Source organism: Cherax quadricarinatus, chromosome 46, assembly GCF_038502225.1.
Source record: "Cherax quadricarinatus isolate ZL_2023a chromosome 46, ASM3850222v1, whole genome shotgun sequence".
Lineage (NCBI taxonomy): Eukaryota > Metazoa > Arthropoda > Malacostraca > Decapoda > Parastacidae > Cherax > Cherax quadricarinatus.
The window spans coordinates 6,069,434-6,085,885 of record NC_091337.1 but is presented as its reverse complement, the minus strand read 5'-3'; the positions used below and the strand labels follow the sequence as shown (position 1 = coordinate 6,085,885).

Sequence of the window (16,452 nt, the reverse complement as noted above, 5' to 3'; positions counted from 1 at the left end):
CGTACTCACCCATTAGCGGGAAAACACAGCTGTTCTGATGTAAACAAAGGCGTGTTGAGTGTTGCCATCTATGGTTAGGTTTATTTATTTTTATTTGATTTTATTTCATTATTTATTTTTGTTTTGATTAATTTTTAAAAATCAATTTTACTCTCCAAACACTTGAATTTTTAGGTAGGGACCCCTTTGCACTTGCACCATGTGCGCAGTCTTGGATGAGCCCTTGAACCCTTTGGACCGCTGGGCCCCCCAAATGCGCGGGGCCCTAGGCAAATACCTAGTTTGCCTATGCGGTAATCCGGCCCTGCTTGTACCTTCTGTTTGCATTTTCATGAGAGGTTGTTTGTAGAGTTGACCACTGTTTATCGCACCTTTGTGTCAACTAGGCTAGTGTATATAGGAAGCATGTCTGTCTCGTACTCAACAGATGGAGGGTCAAGTCTCTTCTACATCTTGTACTGAATAACCCAAATGGGTTTGGCACTTAACGTGAATATAATAATTACTCCTTTTGTGTAATATTATAGTTGGAGTTACATAAAATATAATATTATACTGTAGTTGTTGTTTCTTAAGGGGGGCTGTAGGGCAATTTCTGCACGCGCTCGACCAAAAAACGAAAAATTATGGAAATTGAGTTATATATACCGAAAAATAGCTGAACTCTTTAGCAACACAATGGTACCAGAATGAATGTTCTACGATGTTTCTACAAGAAATTATAGTCATTTATATCAGGTATGGTGACGGCGATGTGAGTAGTAGAGTCTGCTCACAGCCCATATATTTTTTGGAATTTTTTCCTTGTTTTTTATCTCTTTTTCTTGCATTATTCTTTCTAATATAATAACTGACTATTTGGCATCATAAAACAGTAGGCTGAGATTATCCGTAGACTTTGAGCCTACTAGGCCTACTGCCGCTCCCGAGAGTGCTAGGAGAAATCACTTCATTATTATGCTTATATCAGCTTATATATCAACTCTACGGCTTATTTATCTATCAGAATTGATGTAATGTGATATAATAAACACTATAAATAACATACAAACATGTTATATACTCTAGACTGAATAAAATAGGCCATAATATGGCGAGAATCCTCCAGTAATATTCGATATAAAATTGTTACCCCTTGACTTCTTGTTGTATGACTTGGTCTTCAATGATAGAAAACGGTGTGTTGAAGAGGATAACTGCACTAGAACACCAGTTTACTAAGAAATACACCGAAATAAACTCGATTTTCGTTATTTTTTTTTTTTCGAGACGGGGGGGGGGGGGCACTCCCGGCCAGTATCTCGGAAGTAACTTATTCACCTAATGCCCATCATTCTTCCTTTATTACTTAATTAAATGGAATAATATTCACAGACATTGTAGAATAATGATTTCTCTATTTAGCTAAAGGTCATTTTTGGAAATATTCCAAATACTTTCTGAGTTATGTGGGAGTAAAGGGCAGATTTTTTTGCAACATTCCAGGAACTAACAAGCTTTATTTTTTTGTGAAATAAAGATAAGTTATTTAGAGGAAAGGTACTATTAGCAAATACATATAAGCATTGTTCTCTTGGCACCAAGTGTCCAAACAACCTTACGTAGTCCCATATAGGAATAAAGTTGGGCACAAGGGCATTTTCAGTAAATAGTCCTTTTTCAATCTTTTCTCAGTTGTTGTTTGAGGTATATTTTTGATAAATATTTTCAAGAATGAGTGAAAACACTTTGTTTTGTGCACCAAAACTGGAGGAAATCGGACGATAAACAAAAGAGCTACATTTTTTGCCCGACACCTTCCTTATTAAGCAAACATGAAATCTTGAAAGTTGGAGAGTATGCATTTTGTGTCATTTCAAAACAAAGATCCCCTGTTCAGTAAATAATTTATTACAGGAATGTATTTTTTCTTGACTTTTCCACAGATAGTTAAGTGTTTGTGGTGGTAATACCTGGGTTGATTTTCATATTCATATGTTTTTAACTGCCATTCTTGAACAACTCATAATTTAGAACAAGCACTAATATAATGAGTTATACTTCTGATTTGCCATTACCTAAGTTTTTTGCTAAATTCTGTTTAGTTGAAAGGTTTTTCTATTACTCTTTGGAGTATGGCTCTTTTATAATATATTGAAGATTGAGACACTTACGCAACATATGGAAATCTTTATTCAGGAAACGTTTCGCCACACAGTGGCTTCATCAGTCCAATACAAAGTAGAAAGGCATAAGGAGAGGAGGAGTTTGAGTTAATCAGTCCCTCAGCCTGGAGTCGATGTGTTCAGTCCATCAGTCTTGTAGAATGTACAGCATAGGGCCGTAGACGTGGCTTATATACTGTAGTGAGGTGAGGCGAAGCAGGAGGAGGTGGGGGTCATAGTGGTACCATCCACTAGTCGAAGTAGGTCCTCCTGCTTCGCCTTGCCTCACTACAGTATATAAGCCACGTCTACGGCCCTATGCTGTACATTCTACAAGATTGATGGACTGAACACATCAACTCCAGGCTGAGGGACTGATTACCTCAAACTCCTCCTCTCCTTGCGCCTTTCTACTTTGTATTGGACTGATGAAGCCACTGTGTGGCGAAACGTTTCCTGAATGAAGATTCCCATATGTTGCATAAGTGTCTCAATCTTCAATTTGTCGGTTTTTCAAACCATTCATCACAACTTTATAATATATTATTGACTTTTCTGAAGTAACTTGTAATGCCCACAAATTTTGATTGACTGGTGCTATAAAAAATGATAAAAATTACACTGACTAGGTTGATTGTTTATCCATGCATTTGTTTACACTGCAAATACCACTGATTAGTTAGATTTGACAGAAAAGGTGAGGGGGGGGGGGGTAGTGATCCTAGGGAGAACACTGTTGCCTGTACAGTACTGATGTCTATGCTGCTCTAGTATTAATTGTCAGAAAGTTCTGTAAGTGGGAAGTGAAGCGGCTGACTGGCATGTTTCAATTCCGACTATACTAAGATGCTGCTAGTCATTATATGACCTTAAAGTGCATCCATTGAACTTGACTAAGCAGATTGCTGGAGGTTGCTAATTTCACTGCTGTTTTTTATGCTAATTTGTTTTTTATTTATATTTTATTAAAATAATTAAGAGGCTAAAAGAATTACATTGCATTTCCACTGATGCCTCTGTGCTTTTGCTTAGGCTTATAAGAAAGTTCTAGTTAGTTTTTATTGAAAATATAATAGCTACATGAGTGGTCATAGTCACTTACTTACTGTACAGTACTAGTAAATTGTATTTAGATTTCTTATTATAATATATAGCACTGTATTCTGTAAATTCTTTGAGAAACACAGGAACATGTACATATTATTATGGTATGTATCATCATTATTGCCTGAGATGTGGCATTACAGACTAACCTTTCTTATTGTCACTAGATTTCTATATGATAATTGTGACTATTAGAAGGAAATTCCAAATTTTTAAATTGTATAGAGTTAATATTCTAGTATTAAAATTGTCCCTGTGACTATAAATTAATAATGTAATGGGTCATGCATGCATAGAGGGTGCACCAAGCATTCAACATCTTGGCATACAAAATGTGAAACAAAGAGCTCACACATGCATAATTAACCAGCCTTTGCTGTATGCAAGGACAGTATTTGTATTACTGTCTCTACTTAATCCTATATTTTTACCTCCTATGAATAAAAATTGGTATTGACTCAGGTTCCTAATAACTGCACAGGGTCACATTGAGAGTACAGTATATCTTTCGACCTTTTACAAGATTTGCTTTCTTCTGTGACACACTACCTTGTGATAATGCATCACAGCTTCAAAGTAATATGAGCATGTAAAAGAGCAGGTAGTAATGGAGTTTTGTAAAATAAACATGCAGCTGGTAAATTCAGCATCTTCAGTCACTGACTGATTTTTCAGAAATTAAATAATAAATTAACAAATGGAAGCATATTCCACAAATGGCTTAATTTGTATCCTTTGAAGTACTCATCATTACTAAAGCTGCAGAATTCATAAGAATCTCTTGGCAATATAACTTTGTACTACTATAGTAGTTGAGTACTGTGGCTTGACACATCTTACCAACATCTTACAAATTCAGATTTATGATAATACTGTAACTTCAGTCATAAGGGTCTTTCAGGGTGGTGTAGTTGATAATCATATGATGTTAGATAAAAGTATTAAATTTGAAATTTCATTTGTTTGTAAACTTCCTCTTGTGGATAGTGAAGAATTTTATTGTATAGCATGAAAGTTAAGCATTACTTCAGTTCTTTGTTATCCTAGATATCTGCACTACCATTCTCAATAAATATGAACACAGAGTTGATGATGGCTTGTTTGATAAGTATGCTTTGCTCTCTTATCAAAAATGTAGTACTTTGTATTCCTTTATATAAAATTTGGTAGATAAGAATGTTCTTTGATTTAAAAATTGTGTAAGAGATTAGGGGACTACAAAATGCATAATATATAAACAATACTTGCAATGTAGTAAGCAAATCCCATATTGATTATATGACTCAAAATTTTAAGAGAATGGAGGTACTGGTATTTTTAATAAATGATTTTGATCTAAAAGCTGTCTTGCTGTTTGCTGTCAGGCCTTCCCAGTAATGGCACCCTCTCTCTCCCTCCTTCCCTGGTTGTTATTGCTACCAGGTTCAGCGCGCTCCCAGTGGCGAATACAAGGAACTGACGGTACAGGTATTATTTCTGTAGCCACCCACCGCATTTGGATGCATGTGCCTTGAGCTTATTTTCTGCATACAGCACTCTGCCCTTAAATTCTTGATAAGAATTTTGTATTAATATTGGCTTTAAGGGGGGAAGGGAAATTGGTTGATAGATATATAGTATTAAGCAAGGTCTGTTGCTGATTGTGCAAGTATTTCTCATGTGGGTGAAACCGTATTTTCTGCCCAAACAATTGTTTCTTCACAGTCATTTAGCATTTGTTTATGCGTATCCCAGTACATAAAGTTTTATCTATTAATTTATTCAAACAATTTTCTGTATTCAAGTAAGTTTAATTTTTTACAAGAGGTGATTTACTTGTATTTGGCACTGTATAATAATATCCATTATTTGAAGAAACTATATTTTGTATAGATTAATGAGTTTTATTAAATGGCTCTTCTGAATTTAGTACTCCTTTATAAAAATGCTGCTGCTGTTTGGCTGCACAAATAAAAAAAAAGCTGGGTTGCTTTTTTGAGAATATAAATCTGCATCTTCTAAATGTATAATTTTCTTAATGCATGCATTTTTTTTATCACACACTGTAGTACTGGTCTTCCGGTTTTGCACACACAGTACTTGCTTAATGTAGATTTGCCCATATTCTGTTACTTTTCTATTTCCAATATTGACTTTGAATGAGATTAAATTGTTTTTATGCGATAAACACTTCCATACAGTTGGGCACTGTAGCTAGTGAGGATGTTGTGTAGGAATGAATAACTTGTGGCATCATGGTTGTCAAAATTAGCTATTAAATCTTTTGGAAATATGTTGGAGTCATCAGATAAAATTATTTTATTGATTTCTTCTAACTTCAATAATAGCACCATTAAATCTGTATTTATTAATTATGGCCATCTGAACTTTCGTTGTGGCACTAATGGCTCAAAATCCATATTTAAGGAAATGCATTATCCCAGTATAATGTACACACCTTGCAGTAGTGACTTCTAAATGTCTTGCTCAGTTGTAGCACCTTGGGCTCACAACCCAACAATCCAGGTTCAATCCTCTGGCAGGTAGTAGAGCACTTGCTAAAAGTTACAGAAAAGTAGCCCTAACTTTTCACATAATAAAAATATTTGAAAGAGTGATGAGATGGCAGATTACAAATTTTATGAACCAGCATAACCTGAACCAGCATGGTTTTAGAGCAGGACAGTCACATCTGTCACAACTGCTGAACCATTATGACAGAATTACGGAGGCATTGGAAGATGATCGAAACGCAGATGTGATTTACACAGATTTTGCAAAGGCATTTGACAAATGTGTTCATGGAGTGATAGCGCACAAAATGAAGATCATGGGCATTACGGGGAAGGTAGGCAGATGGATTTTCGGGCTTCTAACACACAGAAAGTAGTAGTGAACAGGGCAAGATCCAGCATCAGCGAGGTCAAAAGCTCAGTGCCCCAAGGCACTGTCCTGGCACCTCTGCTACTTCTCATCCTCATAGCAGACATAGATAAAAATGCCCGGCACACTTTTGTATCGTCATTTGCAGATGACACTAAAATAAGCATGAAAGCCATTACAGTACAGGACAGCGAAGAGTACAGGAAGACATAAGCAGAGTTTTCCAATGGGCAGTGGAGAATAATATAGCATTCAATGGTGATAAGTTCCAGCTGCTTAGGTATGGAAAGAATGAAGAACTCAAAAGGAACACTATATACAAAACTCAAGAGGGTCACCAAATTGAATGTAAGGAACATGTAAAAGACCTGGGAATAATTATGTCAGCTGACCTTTCTTTTAAAGACCATAACAAGACAAAGATCATGACAGCCAGGAAGATGACGGGGTGGGTATTGAGAACTTTCAAAATAAGGGAAATAATAACGATGGTGACACTATTCAAATCACTAGTGCTCCCCGCCAGGTCGCCATCTGGAGAAGACCTGGGCCGGAAGTACCGGAAAATCCCTAATGAATGAATGAACTAGTGCTCCCTCACTTAGAATATTGCTCAGTGCTGACAGCCCCGTTCAAAGCAGGAGAAATTTTGGAGCTGGAACAAATAGAGATTGTTTGCAGCTCACATTGAGCCAGTAAAGCACCTAAACTACTGGGAATGCCTTCAAGTCTTGAATATGTCCTCATTGGAGTGGAGGAGAGAGAGATGCATCACAATATATACCTGGAAAGTACTCTAGGTCCTGGTCCCAAATCCGGACACTGCCATAACATACTGGAATGAGAGATATGGGGGGAAAGTGTAAAATAAACCCAGTGAGGTGCAGGAGTGTGGTTGGGACACTGTATCAACATCTGGGGTCCCAGACTATTCAACATCTTACCAGAAGATATCAGAAACACGGCTGGAACAAGTGTAGAAGCCTTCAAGAGGAAACTGGACAAGTCTCTTCACCATGTGTCAGATCAAGCAGGCTGTGATAGATATGTGGGGGCAGCTGCCCTCCGCCAGCAACAGCCTGCTTGACCAGGCTCCGAGAGTAGATAAACTCTCGAAACTCTTCAAAGGTGTGTAGCTGTTGAGCATGTATCCTTACACCTGTTGCACCTGGTCTACTAGTAGAGTACATGGAAGCTTAGCAAACTGATGTGAGTGACATCCTAGGAATGGTAGTAGGATATGTTAGATAGGTCAGGGCTTTGAAATGAGCTGATGTAAGATAACAGCTCTGATCCTATAAATTTGTGTTAAAAAAGCTGTTGAATTTAATGGCTATATGTTTATCTATTTTCTTATTCTTTTTAGTAATTATTACAGGAAAAGGGGTTACTAGCCCATTGTTCCCGGCATTTTAGTTGACTTTTGCAACACGCATGGCTTACAGAGGGAAGATTCTTATTCCACTTCCCCATGGATATAAAAGGTAAAATAATAAGAACAAGAACTGTTAAGATAAAATCAAAGAAAACTCAGATGAGCATGTATAAATAAACGTGTACATGTATGTGTAGTGTGACGTAAGTGTAAGTAGAAGTAGCAAGACGTACCTGTAATCTTGCATATTTATGAGACAGACAAAAGACACCAGCAATCCTACCATCATGTAAAACAATTACAGGCTTTCATTTTACACTCGCTTGGCAGGATGGTAGTGCCTCCCTGGGAATGTATGAGAGTATAGTAGTACCAACACTCTTATATGGGTGTGAAGCCTGGGTTGTAAATGCTGCAGCGAGGAGGCGGTTGGAGGCAGTGGAGATGTCCTGTCCAAGGGAAATGTGTGGTGTAAATATTATGCAGAAAATTCAGAGTGTGGAAATTAGGAGGTGTGGAGTTAATGAAAGTATTAGTCAGAGGGCTGAAGAGGGGTTGTTCAGGTGGTTTGGTCATTTAGGGAGAATGGATCAAAGTAGAATGACATGGAGAGTGTATAAATCTGTAGGGGAAGGAAGGTTGGAGGGTGGGGGTAAAGGAGGTTTTGTGGGCGAGAGGCTTGGTCTTCCAGCAAGCGTGCATGAGTGTGTTAGATAGGAGTGAATGGAGACGAATGGTATTTGGGACCTGACGAGCTGTTGGAGTGTGAGCAGGATAATATTTAGTGAAGGGATTCACGGAAACCAGTTATTTTTATATAACTGGACTTGAGTCCTGGAAATGGGAAGCACAGTGCCTGCACTTTAAAGGAGGGATTTGGAATAGTGGGAGTTTGGTGGGATATGTTGTGTATCTTTATACGTATATGCTTCTAAACTGTTGTATTCCGAGCACCTCTGCAAAAGTAGTGATTATGTGTGAGTGAGGTGAAAGTGTTGAATGATGATGAAAGTATTTTCTTTTTGAGGATTTTCTTTCTTTTTGGGTCACCCTGCCTTGGTGGGAGATGGCCGACTTGTTAAAAAAAAAAGAAAAAGTTTATCTAATTTCTCCCCATTCCTTTTCCTTATACAGAAGGGCCCTGCTTTGCAGCATTTCGCTAATGCAACAGTTTTCAGTTATTCCCATTCTTCATTTATTCAGACTTCCTACAAAAAGTACATTTACCTCTCACTATAAGCTAAGGACGAAAATATTTCAAGGTAAGTAATATGTGTACTGTATGGGCATTTTTTAGGCCCAGCTCTATTGCTTACTCAATATATGATAGTGTAAATATGTTATCAGGCTTTTATGTGAATTTGAAAGTGAAAAAAAAGGATTTGTTTCACTTTACTGCGATTTTTGCTTTATAGCAGTAGCCCGAAACCTTACTTGCTATATAAGCAGGGCCCTCCTGTACCCCTATGCCCACACCCTAAACTCTCACTGGGTTGGCTGTCATGGTATTAATTATTAGGTGTTCACTTCTTAACATTTACTGAAGTTTTGCTGATATTCTTCAAAATTAGTTGTTTGAAATAAGATGATCCTTGACATCCCACATATTTAACTTAGCCTAAGTAGAGTTCATAAACATAAAAGGTCCAGAAATAGGGCACTAACTACCAGAATCTTCTAGAAGACCCCTCTTTGCCATTGGTTTCAAAAGATAGTTAAAAAAAAAACTGAATTTGATGTGAATCATGAAGTTTGATTTTGTTCGTCAAATTTACTTATTGCTACCTGACTGTTCTGAGTGCATATACATGCACTTCTTCTCCTATCTATGTCATACAACCTAAATTAAACTGTCAGTATTATTTTGTGTTACTGTTCATTTATATTAACAAAAGACAAAGTTGTATTAATAATCTTATGCTCAGGTATGTATGTTATACCAGCCTTAACATTCACATAATCAAACTTGAGCTTATCAGTGTAATTTTAAATTAGCTTTAAGTTATTCTTAATTTTAAGTTAGCATGAAATCAGTTATTTTATTTTATTTAACAGAATGCATTGTATAAATAGATACTTTTCCATGCAAGTCATCATTGTGCAACATTATAAAATGTCATAATATCTATCAACTTGTGTCCTTATCTTCATGGTAAATATAATTACTCGATTTCAATTTAGGAAGGAACTAGGGTTTGTAGTGCATTCCTTTATTACCACATAAATATGTATTTGTGTGCATTTGTTTTGCACAGCTATTTCGGGGAATATGTCCCTCACGCAAAGCCAGGGAGGCCAGTATTTGACACTGTTCTAATATAAGATATGCTTCTCTCTCCCAGCGCAGAATTTTTGTTCTATGCTTTCACACACGATAATGCATTCTATTGACTTTGCTAGTATTATTTTATTCTATAAATTGTATGGTTATGTATTTAACTTTTGTTGTCTTTGGGTAAAAAGTTATACAGTATTTCCACTGACCTGTCAGTGACCATTATTCTTCCAGCTCTCATTTTTAGTTTCTGCTTCTACTCTTACACTTTAATCTTATACTTTCTTCTCTTCTTGTTTATGTGCACTGGGACAACACTCCTTATATTGACAGACCTCTTTCTTATTGCAAGCAAATGACAAAAAGCTGCATGTAGAGGGCAGTGAACTTTGTCATGTAGAATTCTTTGGCAAATGTTAATATAAACTGCTGCTACACCGAGGATGTTGACATGGTCAGTAATTATAATGTTTGAGGAAGATTTTAGAAAGTCGTTAATCCTGTTTTGAAAAGGGCAGAGCATGAAAGCAGTATATAAGATACTGTATATACTATATGTGGATGTGTATGGACGTGTGTGTCAATGTATGTGTGTGTGTATGTATATACATACATCTTTAAAATGCTATTTCTTGCTATTAACCCTTTCAGGGTCCGTCCCGTAGATCTACGGCTTTACGGTGAGTGTCCAAACCGTAGATCTACGCCATGAGCTCAGCTCACTCTGATAAACTGTGAGTGGTACATTTGGGCCTAGATATGAGAGAATATATCTACGTGGTATGTGTGCACCACATAAAACAGATCCTGCAGCACACTGTGTATAATGAGAGAAAAAAACTGAAATCATGATTTTTCGATTAAAACAGCGACTTTGCAGTGTTTTTTCGTATGTTTTTTATAGTTGTACTTGCGATTTCTTGGTCTCATTTGATAGAATGGAAGACATATTACAGAAATAGAGATGATTTTGATTGGTTTTAGCACTGGAAATGGCTTGAAACTGAGCTCAAAGTAGCGGAAATGTTAAATTTTTGCCGATATTCAAGAGTAAACAAACGACCTCACACATCTAATACACGTCAGCTGGTGGGTCTAATATACATTCACAAATATGGTGATGATATTTATACAATTATTACAGTATTGCATAACAGTAAATCTTCTATTTTTTGGTGTGAATAAAAATTCATTATGTGAATAAAAAATCAAAATGGAATTTATTTGTAAAGCCTCAAAATGTAACTAATGAACAGAGGAAATGTTAGTTTAGTTCCAGGAATACCTACATTGTTTATTCTGGAGCCTATTTTGAAATTGGAATATTTTGAACTTTGTGTTAAATTGGCCAAATTAACAATTTCCGATCACTTTATTTTGTAGTTGAAACAGTTGACTTGGCGATTTCTTGTGCTCAATCGATAGAATAGAAGTAATACTAGTGAAATAGCTAAGAATTTGGTTGATTGGAATAATGTAATTGGCCTAAAATGGGAGTCAAAGTCGGCAAAATCGCCGATTCGTAAATATCGCTGACACATCAAAATTCGCGAGAGCATAATTTCGTCAATTTTCCACCAAATTTCGTACTTTTTGTTTTATTACCTTCACAAAAAGATTCTCTACGATTTCATAAGAAAAAATAACAAATTTTTTTTTTTGAAAATTCTTGGACACTGGTGCGTGACTCCAGATTTGGGCCTTGGACCCTGAAAGGGTTAAAATGAAGCATGATGAAAATTGCATTTGTTTTAAAATGAGAAGTTTGAAGTTTTGTTCGAAGTTTCAACCTACTGGCCATGGCAGAAGATATAATTGCAGGTGACTGGGATTTTAACCTAGTAAGATATATCATTAGGATTCTGTTCTTTGTTACAATCAATTCTAATGCAATATTTAATTTAAATTTTAAGAAAAAAGCACAATTTTTTTTTTTTTTTCAATTTCAACTCTCTGGTGGTGGTAGAAGATATTGCAGAATTCCATGATATTATACAAGTTATTTTTTTGACATGAGTGTGCCATTTTTCTGTTCTATTACTTTAACCCTTTCAGGGTCCAAGGCCCAAATCTGGAGTCACGCACCAGTGTCCAAGAATTTTCAAAAAAAACATTTGTTATTTTTTCTTATGAAATCGTAGAGAATCTTTTTGTGAAGGTAATAAAACAAAAAGTACGAAATTTGGTGGAAAATTGACGAAATTATGCTCTCGCGAATTTTGATGTGTCAGTGACATTTACGAATCGGCGATTTTGCCGACTTTGACTCCCATTTTAGGCCAATTACATTATTCCAATCAACCAAATTCTTAGCTATTTCACTAGTATTACTTCTATTCTATCGATTGAGCACAAGAAATCGCCAAGTCAACTGTTTCAACTACAAAATAAAGTGATCGGAAATTGTTAATTTGGCCAATTTAACACAAAGTTCAAAATATTCCAATTTCAAAATAGGGTGCAGAATGAACAATGTAGGCATTCCTGGCACTAAACTAACATTTCCTCTGTTCATTAGTTATGTTTTGAGGCTTTACAAATAAATTCCATTTTGATTTTTTATTCACATAATGAATTTTTATTCACACCAAAAAATAGAAGATTTACTGTTATGCAATACTGTAATAATTGTATAAATATCATCACCATATTTGTGAATGTATATTAGACCCACCAGCTGACGTGTATTAGATGTGTGAGGTCGTTTGTTTACTCTTGAATATCGGCAAAAATTTAACATTTCCGCTACTTTGAGCTCAGTTTCAAGCCATTTCCAGTGCTAAAACCAATCAAAATCATCTCTATTTTTGTAATATGTCTTCCATTCTATCAAATGAGACCAAGAAATCGCAAATACAACTATAAAAAACATACGAAAAAACACTGCAAAGTTGCTGTTTTAATCGAAAAATCATGATTTCATTTTTTTTCTCTCATTATACACAGTGTGTTGCAGGATCTGTTTTATGTGGTGCACACATACCACATAGATGTATTCTCTCATATCTAGGCCCAAATGTACCACTCACAGTTTATCAGAGTGAGCTGAGCTCATGGCGTAGATCTACGGTTTGGACCCTGAACGTAAAGCCGTAGATCTACGGGACAGACCCTGAAAGGGTTAAGAAAAAAAAAAGTGTAAAAAGGCTCCACCCTGGTGTTCAGTTAAGGACGTTACTTTCAGTATGGCTATTTTTACTTGTTTGAATTATTCAATATGGATGAAGTGCATGTTCATAATGACATAGTACAATATATTTTTAATACTAATTTACTCACAGCCAGATGAGGAGTATCTTCCTGCATTACCCGTACAAGACTTGACTGCACTCACTACTACGGCTACCACTACAACCCCTACTATTACCACCACACCCACTCATGACATAGGAACGACCACCAGTTTAATGCCGACAACTCCCACAACCACCATATCCACCTCTACCAATACAACAAATGTTGATGGAACAGAGCCCAATGAAACTGATGGTAACTATTTGAATTAGTCTCTGCATTTCAGTTTAAACTTAAGCTTTAATTAATGAAATCCTGAAGTTAAAACATTTATTGCCTTTCTGTATTGCATATTCATAAAACTTGTAATGTGAGTCATTTGCTATAGCTTATTGAAATAGGTACATTTTTAGTTAAAAATTAAATTAATGCTCTTCACTAACCAACAGAAAGAGGTAGAAGTAGAGGCAGCCACCGTAAACGAGATTCTTTCTTTGGTACACTAAAGAAAAGATTTAGTCGTTCTAAAGTGCGATCCAAAAGTGTTGATCCAAGTGCTAGAGACACGTCTATGGATCGTGATGCATCTGTAGGACGTTCTTTATCTGCAGAGAGATCTGCCAATCTCAGTAGAGCATCAGGTAAAGTCCAGATTATTTGTTTTGTCTAAAGATTTTCAATACTTATTTCCATGGGATATGCATAATTAATGGGATTTTTGCAGTTGTGAACAAGAGAAATAATTTTTATATTAATATTTCTTGTTGTGAATACACAAAAGTAAATGTGCATTTTACATGTTGATTTTGAAAAAGTTCACACTTTGGGAAAAATGTTAACTAGTGTCTTCAGAGAACTTTAAATTACTGTTGCATTTTGAAAGAGAAATCTGAAGTATTTTAAAAAATCTGAAAATAGAAGAATTTATGTATTGAGTGATGGGAGAAAAGTGAAGTTGCTGTATGTTGAAGAGGAAGTCTTCACTTAAGAGTACAGGTGGCCATGGTGGAACAAGTGACATAATTTCAGCAGGGCATACATGGGAGTTAAATTCTGTATGTGTTTCTTTAAGCATTTACTTGACTTGAACTGATTATAAATTTCACTAAATACTGTTTAAGAGTTGAGAACTAGGTAATGTACATTAGTGAGATGAGTCATGTATTACAATTATTATACAGTGAGGGAGGATTTCATACTTGTAGCTACATAGACTGAGATGAGCTTATGGTGTCATGTCTTCAGTATTAAGTTTAACATAGAGAGAACTTTTTAACACAGTGTCTGATGTGAATTTACACAGGGGAACCAAAATGTGTCCCAGGTAAATTTATGCATACTTGTCATGCCTTCAAATTTGCTGCCCTCCATTTAATGCCTTAGTTCACCTATTTAGGTGTCCTACCACCTTGTCTCATCTAGCATGGGTAACAATGCCTCTTCATCACATGTAATCAAAGTGTGTGATATGCCACGCTGTATGTATGTATGTAAGTAAAAATTTTTTGTGTACTTAACCGATATATATATTTTTTCTACAGTGGTTTTGATGGCACATAAAGAGTACATTGTGTAGATATAACCCAGAATAGCCCAAGACTGTGACTTATTTCCATGTTTTGAAGGGTTTCACACCTTGAAACAGTTGTAATACGTATCATAAGATTTCCATGTACATATGAAGTTCTATTGAAAAGTTCCTGGACTGTCTTGAAAAAATATACATAGGCTTACCTGATCACCTAGTTAAGTTCTTTCCATCAAAGTACTCTCCTTGAGAGGTTATACACTGAACCTAGCACCTCTATTACTTCTTGAAACATTTCTGGAACCCTTCTTTCCTAACAGCATTTAGCACAGCCAGTGATTCTGCTTGAATTTCCTACGCATCATTAAAACTCCACCCTTCGAGTGCCATTTTATTTTTTGGGAACAGAAAGAAGTCACAGGGGGGGGGGGGGCTTGATCTGGGGATTAGGAGGTGTGGGATATGATCATGATGTTTTTGGCTTGAAAATGATGGTCTTTATGGTCTTGAGTCGGCAAACAGATTTCTCAGCCAATTACCTCGTTCAAATTTTCATTCAAAAAGCGTCAACACAGTCCATAAGACATTTCCACTACATTAGCAATGTCTTGAATAGTCTGACAATGATCTTTGTGAATAGCCTTCCTCATTTTTTCAATGTTGGCATCTGTTTTTGGCATTGATGGATGACTGGAACATTTAACATCCTCAACAGACATTCATCCTGCTTTGAATTGAGAAAACCATTCAGAACACTGTGTCTAATCCATTGCTTCATTGCCGAATGCTTGCTGAAGCATTTTGAGTTTCACTATCTATTTTACTAAGCTTGAAACAAAATTTTACACACATGATGTTCTTTCTTTTGAAGATTACATTCTGTTACACAAAATATTGCAACAATGCACTGACAACAAAATGCCTGTCTGACCTCAACAAAATGATCAACCACACTGGAAATCACCATGATACTTCACAAAGGATTGTTCTGCATAGTGTGTTCTATGCCACTGCCATATTTCATCCAGGAAGTGCATGAAAATTTATTTGAGTTTGGGAACTTTCTCATAGCACCTCATAGTATTAGAAAATAGAAACAATCAGAGGAAATAAGAAAAAACAATTATTTGTACCAATTTATTTTGTATATTCCATGTGTGCTGTCAAGCAGTGCATCTTCCCATATTTTGAGTACTAAAATACCTTGAAACATTACTAATATTGTAAGAAACTGGGGTAAATTGTGTTACACTGAAAATAAAAAATGCAAACTATCATAATTTGGCATAAATAAATAGGAAATTGTAAGTAGTACTGTACTGCTACTCATTCATGCTAATGGTGCCAACGAGTGATCATTTTTTGCCAACTTCAGTAGACTGTAAAACTTTAAGTTTGTCCAATTGCATTTTTGTTTTCATAATTCTGTTAAAAAAATATGCTTTCAAAATGTCTGATTCTCTTCCTTTTCAAAATTTTGCTACATTGGGAATAAATTACTAGAAATAAATTACATTGGAAATAAATTAATGGGATTAAAAATATTCAGGTGGCTACAGCTCTAGCTACTGCCTATTTATAACTATCCATTCGTCTACTGCTGTATGTACTGTGTAAATAAAAAAAAACATTCTAGTGTCCTTTTGCAAATAGGGATGGTTTACAAGAGTAAGAATTGAGTTCTGCAACCATTGGAAGCTTTAAAAACTTCAACTAAACCTAAGTACTGAAGATTGGACACCATGAAATTAGCTCTGTTCCTGTAGCTGCTAATAACTAATTGCTTACATAGATACACTACAATTTTTATTTCTTTGTGTTACAAATATTGTGGTTTACATGTAATAAAACTGGTAGACACAAAATAAAGCCACTAGTATGCAAAGGTTACTTAAGACTTAGACATAGATTATTAGGTAGGATTTCTTAT

At 35.8% G+C, this 16,452-nt stretch overlaps 1 protein-coding gene across 16 annotated transcripts in view; it reads left to right on the top strand.

Annotated features, from left to right (window-relative positions):
• The window catches only part of LOC128696741 (uncharacterized), a 256,551-nt gene that overhangs the window by 161,093 nt on the left and 79,006 nt on the right, over positions 1 to 16,452 (top strand). For 10 of the 16 annotated variants that reach the window (XM_070094456.1, XM_070094445.1, XM_070094449.1 and 7 more), the window contains 3 exons: positions 4,671 to 4,715; positions 13,042 to 13,249; positions 13,444 to 13,635. In XM_070094456.1, coding sequence (XP_069950557.1) covers positions 4,671 to 4,715; positions 13,042 to 13,249; positions 13,444 to 13,635 — 445 coding nt within the window. The remainder of the gene's footprint in view (positions 1 to 4,670; positions 4,716 to 13,041; positions 13,250 to 13,443; positions 13,636 to 16,452) is intronic. The other 6 variants (XM_070094447.1, XM_070094441.1, XM_070094455.1 and 3 more) reach the window with 2 other exon arrangements.